This window comes from Homarus americanus, unplaced genomic scaffold (assembly GCF_018991925.1).
Source record: "Homarus americanus isolate GMGI-L3 unplaced genomic scaffold, GMGI_Hamer_2.0 scaffold24523, whole genome shotgun sequence".
NCBI lineage: Eukaryota > Metazoa > Arthropoda > Malacostraca > Decapoda > Nephropidae > Homarus > Homarus americanus.
Genome location: NW_024744357.1, coordinates 474,070 through 486,295, shown reverse-complemented (window position 1 = coordinate 486,295; position 12,226 = coordinate 474,070). Strand labels below are relative to the sequence as shown.

General features: G+C 41.4%; 1 protein-coding gene across 1 annotated transcript in view; it reads right to left on the bottom strand.

Moving 5' to 3' along the window:
- The window catches only part of LOC121877743 (dynein axonemal heavy chain 5-like), a 118,351-nt gene that overhangs the window by 26,066 nt on the left and 80,059 nt on the right, over positions 1-12,226 (bottom strand). Inside the window, exons 34-42 of the mRNA XM_042383599.1 lie at positions 6,844-6,939; positions 6,516-6,714; positions 5,616-5,758; positions 4,609-4,743; positions 2,542-2,664; positions 2,208-2,325; positions 1,844-2,049; positions 1,371-1,534; positions 395-517 (exon numbers count right to left, since the gene is read on the bottom strand). Coding sequence (XP_042239533.1) covers positions 395-517; positions 1,371-1,534; positions 1,844-2,049; positions 2,208-2,325; positions 2,542-2,664; positions 4,609-4,743; positions 5,616-5,758; positions 6,516-6,714; positions 6,844-6,939 — 1,307 coding nt within the window. The remainder of the gene's footprint in view (positions 1-394; positions 518-1,370; positions 1,535-1,843; positions 2,050-2,207; positions 2,326-2,541; positions 2,665-4,608; positions 4,744-5,615; positions 5,759-6,515; positions 6,715-6,843; positions 6,940-12,226) is intronic.

Sequence of the window (12,226 nt, the reverse complement as noted above, 5' to 3'; positions counted from 1 at the left end):
CTCTCTCTCTCTCTCTCTCTCTACCTCCTTTACAAACACTTTGCTAAGAATGACGTAAGCCGTATAGCACACCACCCCAGGTTCCTTTAGAGGCAATAGCTTAACCTCAGAGGACGATGATTTAACTCTCAGCGGAAAATATTTTAACTCTCAGAAGATAATTTTACTTTCTGAGAAAGAAAGTGAAACTCACAGATGAAAATGGCTGAATCTGTAGACGACCAATATTAGCTCTCAAGGGGTTAAACTACTTCTTGAAATCGAGCCTCAATGTAGAGATTATCATAATACAAAAAACAAATATTACACAAATTTTAGCCCAAGGAAATATTTATAATAAAATACTTTGAAATAAGAAGCTGAAAATAAGAAAATCATTCCACCAAAGACCGACCTGAGAAAGTCGACGAAGTAGTGGGTGGTGTTGATAAGTTTGGTGAAGCGCATCCCGAGCTCCTGCTGGGCCACATTAACCAGAGCGTCCTCGAACCATTTAACATCCTTGGGTGATGTGAACCTGTGAGAGAAAGAGTCATCTCCGTTGTATGCATTAGACCTGATGCAACACCCACCTGTCAGCTATAACCATACAACACCCACCTGTCAGCTATAACGATACAACACCCACCTGTCAGCTATAACCATACAACACCCACCTGTCAGCTATAACCATACAACACCCACCTGTCAGCTATAACCATACAACACCCACCTGTCAGCTATAACCATACAACACCCACCTGTCAGCTATAACCGCCACAACACCCACCATCGCTATAACCACCACAACACCACCTGTCGCTATAAACACACCTACCTGTCAGCTATAACCATACAACACCCACCTGTCGCTATAACCGCCACAACACCCAGCTATAACCATACAACACCTACCTGTCACCTATAACAATACAACATCCACCTGTCAGCTATAACCATACAACATCCACCTGTCAACTATAACCATACAACACCCACCTGTCAGCTATAACCATACAACACCTACCTGTCAGCTATAACCATACAACACCCACCTGGCAGCTATAACCATACAACACCCACCTGTCAACTATAACCATACAACACCCACCTGTCAGCTATAACCATACAACACCTACCTGTCAGCTATAACCATACAACACCCACCTGTCAGCTATAACCATACAACACCCACCTGTCAGCTATAACCATACAACACCTACCTGTCACCTATAACAATACAACATCCACCTGTCAGCTATAACCATACAACATCCACCTGTCAACTATAACCATACAACACCCACCTGTCAGCTATAACCATACAACACCTACCTGTCAGCTATAACCATACAACACCCACCTGTCAGCTATAACCATACAACACCCACCTGTCAGCTATGACCCTACAACACTCGTGGCGCCATAAGGCCAGGAGGGAGTCGGAGGAGGTAATTACGTTGGCAGCGGCTCCCAGCATCCCCTGCCATATACGCGACAGGTCACGTAGGTTGAACACATAGTGAAACTTGGCTGGTGTAGGCAGCAACTTGTTCTGTGGGGTACATAAATTCACCGTCACTCACTGGCTGTTTGTTTTTACTAGCTTGATGTACTCCGGAAATGAGAGTATCTACAATCTTATTCCATTTAGGTAGTATTGGCTTGTTGTACAGATGATTTTAGACTGGTACTGGTTTGTTGTACAGAATGCTTGCTTCGATGGTACATATACTAGAGGAAATAATAAACTGGATTGCTGTATTAAGACATTAGACAGTTTGTTGCTCTGAGGAACTTAAAATGAAACTTGTTTTGTTCATTTTAAGGTCTAAATCAGTTCTCTCCACGGGGAAGGACTGACCTTAGTATGTGCCCAGAGCTTCCTGGTGAGCGGCACAAGGTTCTCCACCATGTCGCGCACCTCCTGGGTAAAGCCTCGCTTGCTGCTGAAGTGTCCTCGAGCTATCACACCGAAGATCTTGTTGATGGAATTCTCTGAGGGGATGGTCGAGTTGAAGATGCAGAAGTGGCGCTTCAGACGCGAGGGGATGTCGTTACGTCCGCCACCTGCAATGAGCATTCAGTACCAAACATATGTATTGGAATAACGAAAGTATTCTCTCTGCCAAAGTACTCTTATTAACATAATATTTTTTTTAATAATAGACTAACACCTATGTAAGTTTTGGATGGCTCCTGTACACACCCCCGACACTCGTACTCACCAGGGTGTCCCATTGCTGCCAAAAATTGCAAGTCTACAACATAAGTAAAGTCCCCTGGCTTCTCCAGGCTGTAGAACCCACCCATCTCCATTGTCTGACGCACAATCTCGTTAGTAGGCTGAGGAGGATGGAGCAAACTGATAATTGGTTAAAAATTAAACACAACATCGGGAAATGAAATAATTGAATATAAGAATTAAATTACAACAATAAATTTATAATTTAGATATATTCAGTCTTACCTCCACTGATGTTGCACCAAAAAGTTAAACAATGTCTACTGGCTTGTTTATTAAGAGAAAGAAACCAGTATCTACTAGGTTGTTCAGCTCACCTGGTCACCCCAGTCGTTGATGTGGGGCATGTTGAGGTCGTCCACAAACACTGTCATTTTCTTCCCTGCCGGAGGCCCGAAGGTGCTGCCCATCCTCTTGTCCACATAACTCTCGATGGTCCTCTGTCAAGTACCCGAATACCACGTCTCATCTCAGTTCATCGATACATGGTTATTAAGCATTGATGGTTATAATTGTAGTGAATAGGTTGTTATAAAACACATGACACCAACCTAACCTAACCTATCCAACCAAACCTATATTGGCCTAACCTTGCAAACCTAACAAAGCTTCCTAACATGACTTACCAACCTAACCTCACCCACTTAATTATTCCATCTTAGCGATCTTAGAACATGTTCGATTTAAATTAGTTAGGCAGGTTAGGTATGATTTAGTGGTTTCATTTCCTATCTCAAAAGAACACTTTGATAAAACAGCATATCTAAATTGGTAGACAATATAATGTAATAAGTTGGATCGTGCTTTCAAGAATACTCGTTCATAATAAGATATACACACCGTTATTATTATTAATCAACAAAGACAAAGGGGTTCCCGAGAGAGTATATCTACTTCGTCTTAGCTGAGGTTATCATTATCAGAATCATCAATAACGAACCAGTTCAGTTAGGAACGCCATGTAAACCTTGACCGTAATAATCCACACTCTTTACGGACTGTCTTAATTTAGGAGGCCCACGGGTTGAAAGCAAGCATGGTGAGTTAACCTTACTAAACTACATATACCATGGATGCATAATTTTGAAGACATTCAGATTATGTCTTCAGAATACAAAGCTTGAAACAAAGACTATTTCGTTGATGTGTTTGGCCAATTGAACAAAATCAGCTCGAAGCTCCAGGGTGGAGAATCTAATCTTATCACTCGTACAGATACAGTTCGTGCTTCCATCGCCAAGCTTCAACGTTGGAGAAAGATCTAACTATATTTTTCTTCCAATATTTAAATATTAATATCTTTTTTATGAAAAGGATGGTACAGTATTGATGAATCAACAAGAACGGTCATCAAAGAACACTTGTCAGACTGAAAGAAAATTCTTCATGTATGTATGTATGTATGTATGTATGTATGTATGTATGTATGTATGTATGTGTCTTTATGTATGTCTGCATGTATATGCATGCATGTATTATTACACAGCCATCAGCAGAGGCAGGAAATATGAAGGTGTTCGCAGTCATATTTCCCGCCTCTGCTGACATATTTCAATTTGATTTTGATCTTTTAAAATGTTAGTTTTTGCATAATGTAGTTTTACTGATACGTAATTTGTGTTAGTATGCCTTATTGTTGGTAAAAATAAGTATATATATATATATATATATATATATATATATATATATATATATATATATATATATATATATATATATATATATATATATATATTAAATGCGTCCTCTAAAAGCGTGAATTTGCTACCAAAGTTAAACAGTTACTTCAGATATAAAAGATTTCTGATAAACTTCCTTCGTGCTCATGTTTGAAATAATAAAAGTATGTATCTTTATATAATTTTGCTAAAATTCTTTCTCGTCCTGAATAGTCATCCCAACGATTATGAATAAACTCATTTAGAAATACATCATTACTTCAGAACAAAATAGAACAGATTAGAAACAGCCAATCAGCTGTAACTCTTGAGGAGGGGGCGGGGCATTTCTTCTCAGCTGGGAAAAAACGCACTATAGCTCTGTCACTCCTTCCAGTTCTCTCACTCACTCTCGCTCTTTCACTGACGTTAACTCACACTCACTCTCTCTTTAATTCTCTCTATGTCTCTCTCGTTCTTTTTTCTCTCTATCATGTTCTCTCTCTTACTCACAGTTTAACATTCTTTATCGTTCTCACTATCCCAATCTTACTCTCACAATCACACTCTTACACTATCACTCTCACAATCACACTCTTACACTATCACTCTCACAATCACACTCTTACACTAACACTCACACTCTTACACTAACACTCTCACACTCTTACACTATCACTCTCACAAACTCTACTCCATGGGTCTCACCAGTACCTAATACCTTACCTGGAAGTAGAGAGGCGTGGAGGCCGAGGAGAAGTTGAAGTTCCTACATAAGTGGTCCTCCGGGTTGTACTTCTTCATGAAGGCGTTGATGGTCACCGTCTTGGCTGACCCCGGCTCACCTAACAGCAGCACGGCCTACAACAATACCAGGCGTTTTTACTCACATACAATCTCACAACCACAAGTGTGCATTAAGTGTATTTATGAGAGTTATATCAGTATTTATAAGTGCGTTAGTTATTGAAAATGTATCAATGATTTATGAGTGTATCAGCATTAATGAGTGCGCATCAGTGTATAAATGAGAGTTATATCAGTATTCATGAGAGTACATCATTATATTAATGAGAATGCATCATTGTATTCATTGAAGTGCATGGGTGTATTTGATGAAAGCTGATCATTGTTTGCAAAGGCGGCAGGTCGGTTCACTCGTAAAAGCACATCACTGAATATTCAAAGGAGAAGGACAAGCATTCAGAAGAGGATGATAAAGCAAAACCCGGGAATAAGAAACCTTGAATAAAAGACAGATTAAAAAAACTAAATTTGCATTCTCTTAAGAAACGTAGAGTGAGGGTAGATATGATTGGTGTGTGTATAAGTGAGTGTTGGAGTTAAATGTGTAAACTAAGGTCTTAATACAGTATGTCAAATCAGGAGGGAACACGTAACAATGGTTTTAAATTAGACTTATTTATATTTAGGTGGGATTGAGGCAAACCATGGCCTGGAATTAGAGTTGTGGATGAGTAGAACAAGTTAGCACAACCTCCATTAACTCGAAATCGGTGGAAAACTGCAAGTATAGGCTGGGCAGATATACGAGCTACAATGGGTTGGGTATAAACAGAGTTAGTTGCCTTGTATGGACAAATAAGCTCACTGCAGTTTTTTTTTTTTTATTCTTTTTGTTCTTATGTACTGTACTGTAGGTATGAAGTACACTGAGATTATCTCTATCACTGAAATGCCGAATCCCTCTTTGTACAGGCCTATTTCCTCACCTTTCCTTGCTGGGCGACGATGTGAATAAGGAAATCCATCCTGACATTGTCGACGTTGGGGACGAGGAAAGAGGTGTAATCAGGGGTGCCAATGTCTGGATACACAAACTCAGTCACTCTAGTCTCCCAGTGTTGCCAGTATCCTGAAGAATAGAGAGACTGGAAAATCTTGTCTTACATCGTAAAATATTAATTTCATCACGTAAATTAAACTTTGCTGTGAGGTTCTATTAAAAATCAAGACGAATCGAGCATATCACATCTAAGCAAACTACGTTAACTTACGAAAATACAACCTAAGATCATTAATTGAAGCTCAAAGATTTCAGTTACGAAGGTTAGGTTAGGTTAGGTTAGGTTGGGTAAGGTTAGGTTTGGTTAGGTTAGGTTTGGTTAGGTTAGGTTTCATTGGTTTTGTAAAAAATTCTCAGGTAAACAGCGCAATTGATATCCTTTTCACGTCAAAATATTCTCTATCTATATTTACGGCTATACAGTGCTTTACATACTCTATGTGTCGGAATTCATGTGTGGGAAACACATGTGTATGTAATCATCACACGGCCAGGGTGTAAACACTAAATAAGAGGTGTGAGCAGCCATAATCTATCATCCACTATTACAAGGTGTGAGGGACAAGTGGGGAAACAGGAGGGAAGGAGAGAGAGTAACAGAATTAAGAGAGGTGGGGGGGGGGGAAGAATTAAGGACGGGGAGGAAAAGAAGAGTTAAAGAATTAGGAGAGGAGGTAAATGAGAGTTAGAGAATTCGGAACGAGGGAGAAAAAGAGAAGGAAAGAAATTAAAAATGGGGATGGAAAGAAGGACAACAGGAAGAGAGGAACGGAAAATGAGGTTGAGAAAGAGAAGCAAGAGGAGAACTAAGAATAACCTGGTGTACCATTGTCGTCGACCCGGTAATCGAACATAGACTCGTTGCCACTGGAACCTTTGGGTGGCAGGTCAAGGTGCGTGTAATCAGAGAATATGTGCTCCTCCAGCTTGGCCCGGTCAGGCAGTTCCAGGAGTGCCCCAACACTCCACATCATCGAGAAGACGAAGAGTCGGTGTACGTGGTCCTGGATGGGTGCTTGTTGAGTCTGTGGATGTTTAAGGCTTGTATATTATTTATTTATATATATATAGTATTATCTTTACCGCAACACCTACAGTATAATGTGTGTTGATCAACATTATATCCCTTTATAGCATCTTTAAACACTACTCACCTCCTGCACTTCGTCGGTGTCTGGGTCAGGTTCTCGCCTGCCGTGATGTTGCTGCGCCTGCTCCTCGGGTAAGAGCCCTTCCATCACCTTCGTCGCCTGTATACACATACACACATACTCCAATGAGATCGAGAAGACAGGCATCCTATCTTTTAATAAAACTTGATTTCGCGTGAGACAAAAACAAACTTGAAGCAAACCCTCTTACGACATCCAGTTTTGGAACATGTATTTATTTGGTTCACCCGTTAATGGTCTCCACAGCTGTGGTCTACTGTATGTCGTCTGTAGGATCACCTTGACTGTGATCCCTTCTGGTCCAGCGTTCTACAATGACTTTCTCCCCAGTGTCCTACAATGACTCCCTTCCAAGTGTTCTACAATGACTCCCTTCCAAGTGTTCTACAATGACTCCCTCCTCCAATGATCAACAATGACTCCCTCCCCAGTGTTCTACAATGACTCTCTCCCCAGTGTTCTACAATGACTCCCTCCCCAGTGTTCTACAATGACTCCCTCCCCAGTGTTCAACAATGACTCCCTCCCCAGTGTTCTACAATGACTCCCTCCCCAGTGTTCTACAATGACTCCCTCCTCCAATGATAAAAAATGACTCCCTCCCCAGTGTTCTACAATGACTCCCTCCTCCAATGATAAAAAATGACTCCCTCCCCAGTGTTCTACAATGACTCCCTCCTCAATGACAATGACTCTCCCCAGTGTTCTACAATGACCTCCCAGTGTTCTACAATGATGATACTCCCCAGTGTTCAACAATGACTCCCTCCCCAGTGTCTGCAATGACTCCCTTCCAGTGTTCTACAATGACTTCTCCTCCAATGATAACCCTCCCCAGTGTTTACAATGACTCCCTCCCCAGTGTTCTACAATGACTCCTCCTCCAATGTTCAACAATGACTCCCTCCCCAGTGTTCTACAATGACTCCCTCCCCAGTGTTCTACAATGACTCCTCCCAGTGTCCCACAATGACTCTTCCAAATTCTACAATGATTCCCTCCCAGTGTCTGCAATGACTCCCTCCAAGTGTTCTACAATGACTCTCTCCTCCTCCAAGTGTTCAACAATGACCCTTCCCCAGTGTTCTACAATGACTTCCTCCCCAGTGTTCTACAATGACTTCCTCCCCAGTGTTTTACAATGACTCCCTCCCAAATGTTCAACAATGACTCCCTCCCCAATGTTCTACAATGACTCCCTCCCCAGTGTTCTACAATGACTTCCTCCCAAGTGTTCTACAATGACTCCCTCCCAAGTGTTCTACAATGACTTCCTCCCCAGTGTTATACAATGACTCCCTCCCCAGTGTTCTACAATGACTTTCTCCCAAGTGTTCTACAATGACTCCCTCCCCAGTGTTCTACAATGACTTCCTCCCCAGTGTTCTACAATGACTTCCTCCCCAGTGTTATACAATGACTCCCTCCCCAGTGTTCTACAATGACTTCCTCCCCAGTGTTCTACAAAGACTTCCTCCCCAGTGTTCTACAATAACTTCCTCCCCAGTGTTCTACAATGACTCCCTCCCCAGTGTTCTACAATGACTTCCTCCCCAGTGTTCTACAAGAGCTTCCTGCTGGTACAACTGTCTACGTGCAATTCATACATTATTTTTTTTGCTTTGAGTAATGTGCTGTTAAACCTATTCCCAATATTGTTCTACATAATTATTATCAGTTGTTCTTACATCAAAGAGTTACATATTTTTCACTTGGGGAATAATAATAGTACTACATTCCAGTTAAGAAACTGAGAATCTCTACGTTAATTTCTAAACTTATAATAGGAGAAACAATTTTACTTATCTAACATTTAACTACTTATTACTAGGAGTCATCACCGTGGTTCTCTGACACAACAAATACCAAACACGAAACAGCTCATGCAAGCATCACCCTGGCGGACTCTTAACTGGTGGTCATAACAGTAACACACAAACTATCTCTGTTAAAAACAACAACTGTACTGATTTATCTTTTATTATTTATTATGTACGTATATATGTATCTTCGAAAATACATGTTTACATACATACTGTATATATATATATATATATATATATATATATATATATATATATATATATATATATATATATATATATATATATATATACTGGTATTTATTTATCAAGCATACATTAACTACATGAGGTGACACAATACTGAACAACACGTGTGAGACATGCGGGGGTTTATTCTGATACCTGTTAAGTGGTTTAAAATAATTAATTTAATAAGTCATACATTTAGTTCGTCACAAGTGACCTCAAAGTTGACATCTTACGACACTTACTGAATGCTGGGATATTTGCTCTGTAAACATGGCATGACGGTAGCTGAATCATGCGTGCGGTATTAATGATGATGAGGCATAACTCTGGTTCATTGTGGTGTGTTCCTTGCATGAAAATAAAAGAATCACAACACACCTCAAGGCCGTCGATCACACTTGACTTCATTGCATAAGCGGCCTCGAGATTTGTACTTCAAGCCAGAGTGTCTTAGGCTCAAACCAGGCTCAGTGTGACCCTACAGTTATTTACTTGCTGAAAACGTTTAGATAATGAGGAACAACAACAGTACACCAACACACAAAGCTGAGGCGGAAGGGGGGGGAGGAGGTGATGGTGTACACAGCTGGTCGTACTTCCCGCTACATACAACGCACAATATCAAAGATGCTTAAATTGGTTCTATTTATTGCACACTATCATCCTGTTAATTCTTTATTTAATGGTCATTTAGGCCCGCCAGGACGCACTGAACGCATATAATCTGTGACTTTAAGGTAATGTTTGATGCGGCAAATGTGGGTCGTGGCGGGTATGGGCAGTTTAGAAAATGTGAGCGGTGAAGGCGGTGTGGGCGGTGTTGGTGCTACATCGAGCATTGCACGAGGAGAGCAGCAAGAGATAACGTGAGGCAGCACCGGGGTTGTGGCCACTTCTTCGTCGTCTTCAGCCAGTGAGCGGGGCGTGTCGGTGGGGGTGAGAGTGTTGGTATCTTCGGGTGTTTGTGCCCCGTTAGCTGCTCCCCACGCTGATGAGCGGCGCCGGCGACGCTGCAAGAAGGTGTCGTCCTCTACGTCGTCCCCTTCAGGCAGCTGTCCCTCCAGCAGATTGAGCGCCTACCACCACCGACGATACGTCAACATGGTACATAAGTATGCCGTCCCTACACAGCTCCCTTTCTCTACCCCCTACTCCAGTCGTCCTGCATTTCACACCTCACAGTATGTATTATCTACACTATCTTTCCTTCCTTATTTATTAACTTCTTTCATTCTCTGTAGATTCATGTCATTTTAAGTCCCTTACACCTACATCCACCGAACCATCGATGCTCAACACTCGCATCATTCCTCCCCACACACACACACCCACACACACACACACACACTCGGGATCATATTACCCCAACACAGGTTTATGCTTATAATAGCTGTACCTACACTACCTCTCAGATGTGCCAACACTGTTCTAATAGGTAAGTTGCATTCTCCTAACTCATCTGTCATAGTTTCATTGCACAAGGTCATATTCTGCTGACACTTAAGTTGCAGTTTCATTACACACCTGTCAATCGCTTGACATCCCAATGACAGTCGCACGACGTATGTGCTACATTCATAAGAACTAGCTGTCATAATACTCTGATACATCCTTTACAGTCCAGTGAAACACACACACTCATTATACAGTCACCTGAAGCAGTTGTCATAATGTCACGCACACAAGTCATGGATTACAATGTCTTGATGCACGACAGCTGTGATCCTTAGGACAAGTTGCTTAAAACAAACAGGCGTATTGTTGGCGTCACTGTTCACGTAGGGCGTCGTCATAATCTCATCACCACTGACACTTTCAACTTAATGATCTACACTGTCACCCTACAACACCAGCTGTTACATTTAACTACACAGTGACAAATTGTCACAAAGTAATGTTATACTGTCATACAAGTCTAAGAGCTACAGTACATCGCGAGGCCAACAAGAGGCGAGACACAATATCTACTTCCACAAGTACAGTACAAAGTAATTTCAAAGAACCAGGACCAGGAAACTTAAAGATTCGTCAGCAAACTTTATTCTGGTAGTAACTGGGTTTTTAAGAAAATATCTGACTGGCTGAAACAAGACACGACAAGACAGTGGTGGCCAGAATAATGTCGAGATCGCCTTTAGAATCTACCGTGTTTAGATGCTCTTCCTTAGACCCAATTAAATAAAAAATAAAGCACGTATCTTTGAGAACCTGGCACAGAGAATTCAACGCTACGACAGTGAAAATCCAAAAGCGGGCATGCAATCTATAAACTACAGGTAAGGAGGACGCAGGTAGAAGCTTCTGGACAGCATGAATCATCAGTATCCAAGATCTGCTCTTAATTGACCATCTTATATTGTCTCCACTTGACTGAGAGAGAGTTTTCCTTTATTTTGTTTGTAAATTTGTGTTTTTAAAGTTTAATGTGTCTTTGAGGAAGACACAGACGAAAGACTTACTGGCATATCACAACGGCAGATCTTGTATATTTGTGATAATGGCCTACATCAAACTAAAAAAAATCAAATAAATAAATGTAAGATATGACCATACTAGCTAAACTCAATTAAAATAAACTAGAATTGCATTTAGATCAACCCCAGTGCCCTACGTCCCCACATAGTGCTGGTAGCTGCGAGTGTACCTACACGGTGAAGTTAAATCGGTCATATCAAGAAAATAGAAAGTGTATATGTCCTGTTGAACTAATACGGAGTTATCATCCTTACACTGCTATCATACCTATGTGCCACTACACATTGATAGTAACTGCCTCTCCTCCTCGAGGCAGTTGTGTATGTCCCTGCATGCTACAATGAAATTAACTCAACATGGTTTCTAGATACCTTCACACACACACACACACACACACACACACACTCATGTTGTCTCCTTGTGATTTATCCTTTGTACCAACATCAGCTCCTTGTGTTCTCCCACATACGAATATACACACTTGACAGCTGTCTGGACGCAGGCACGCATGCACGCACGCACACACACACACACACACACACACACACACACACACACACACACACACACAACTACTACTACTTTCGGAATTGAGTATGACTATCATCCAGCTATGATACAATGATAGGAGTTATTAATGATGTCACCTTCGTTGGTGAGTTCTGAGGTGACTCGAGAGGTCAATACGGGACAGGCAGGGCCGTCCACAGATGTTACACGTGTGGAGGGCTACATCTACTGTGGGAGGTGCAGCATCAGCGTCTTCCCGGTATTGGTGCTTGTCTGCCTCGGTATACCGGTATGCAATTGGAATAACTCAAAAGTATTGACACCTT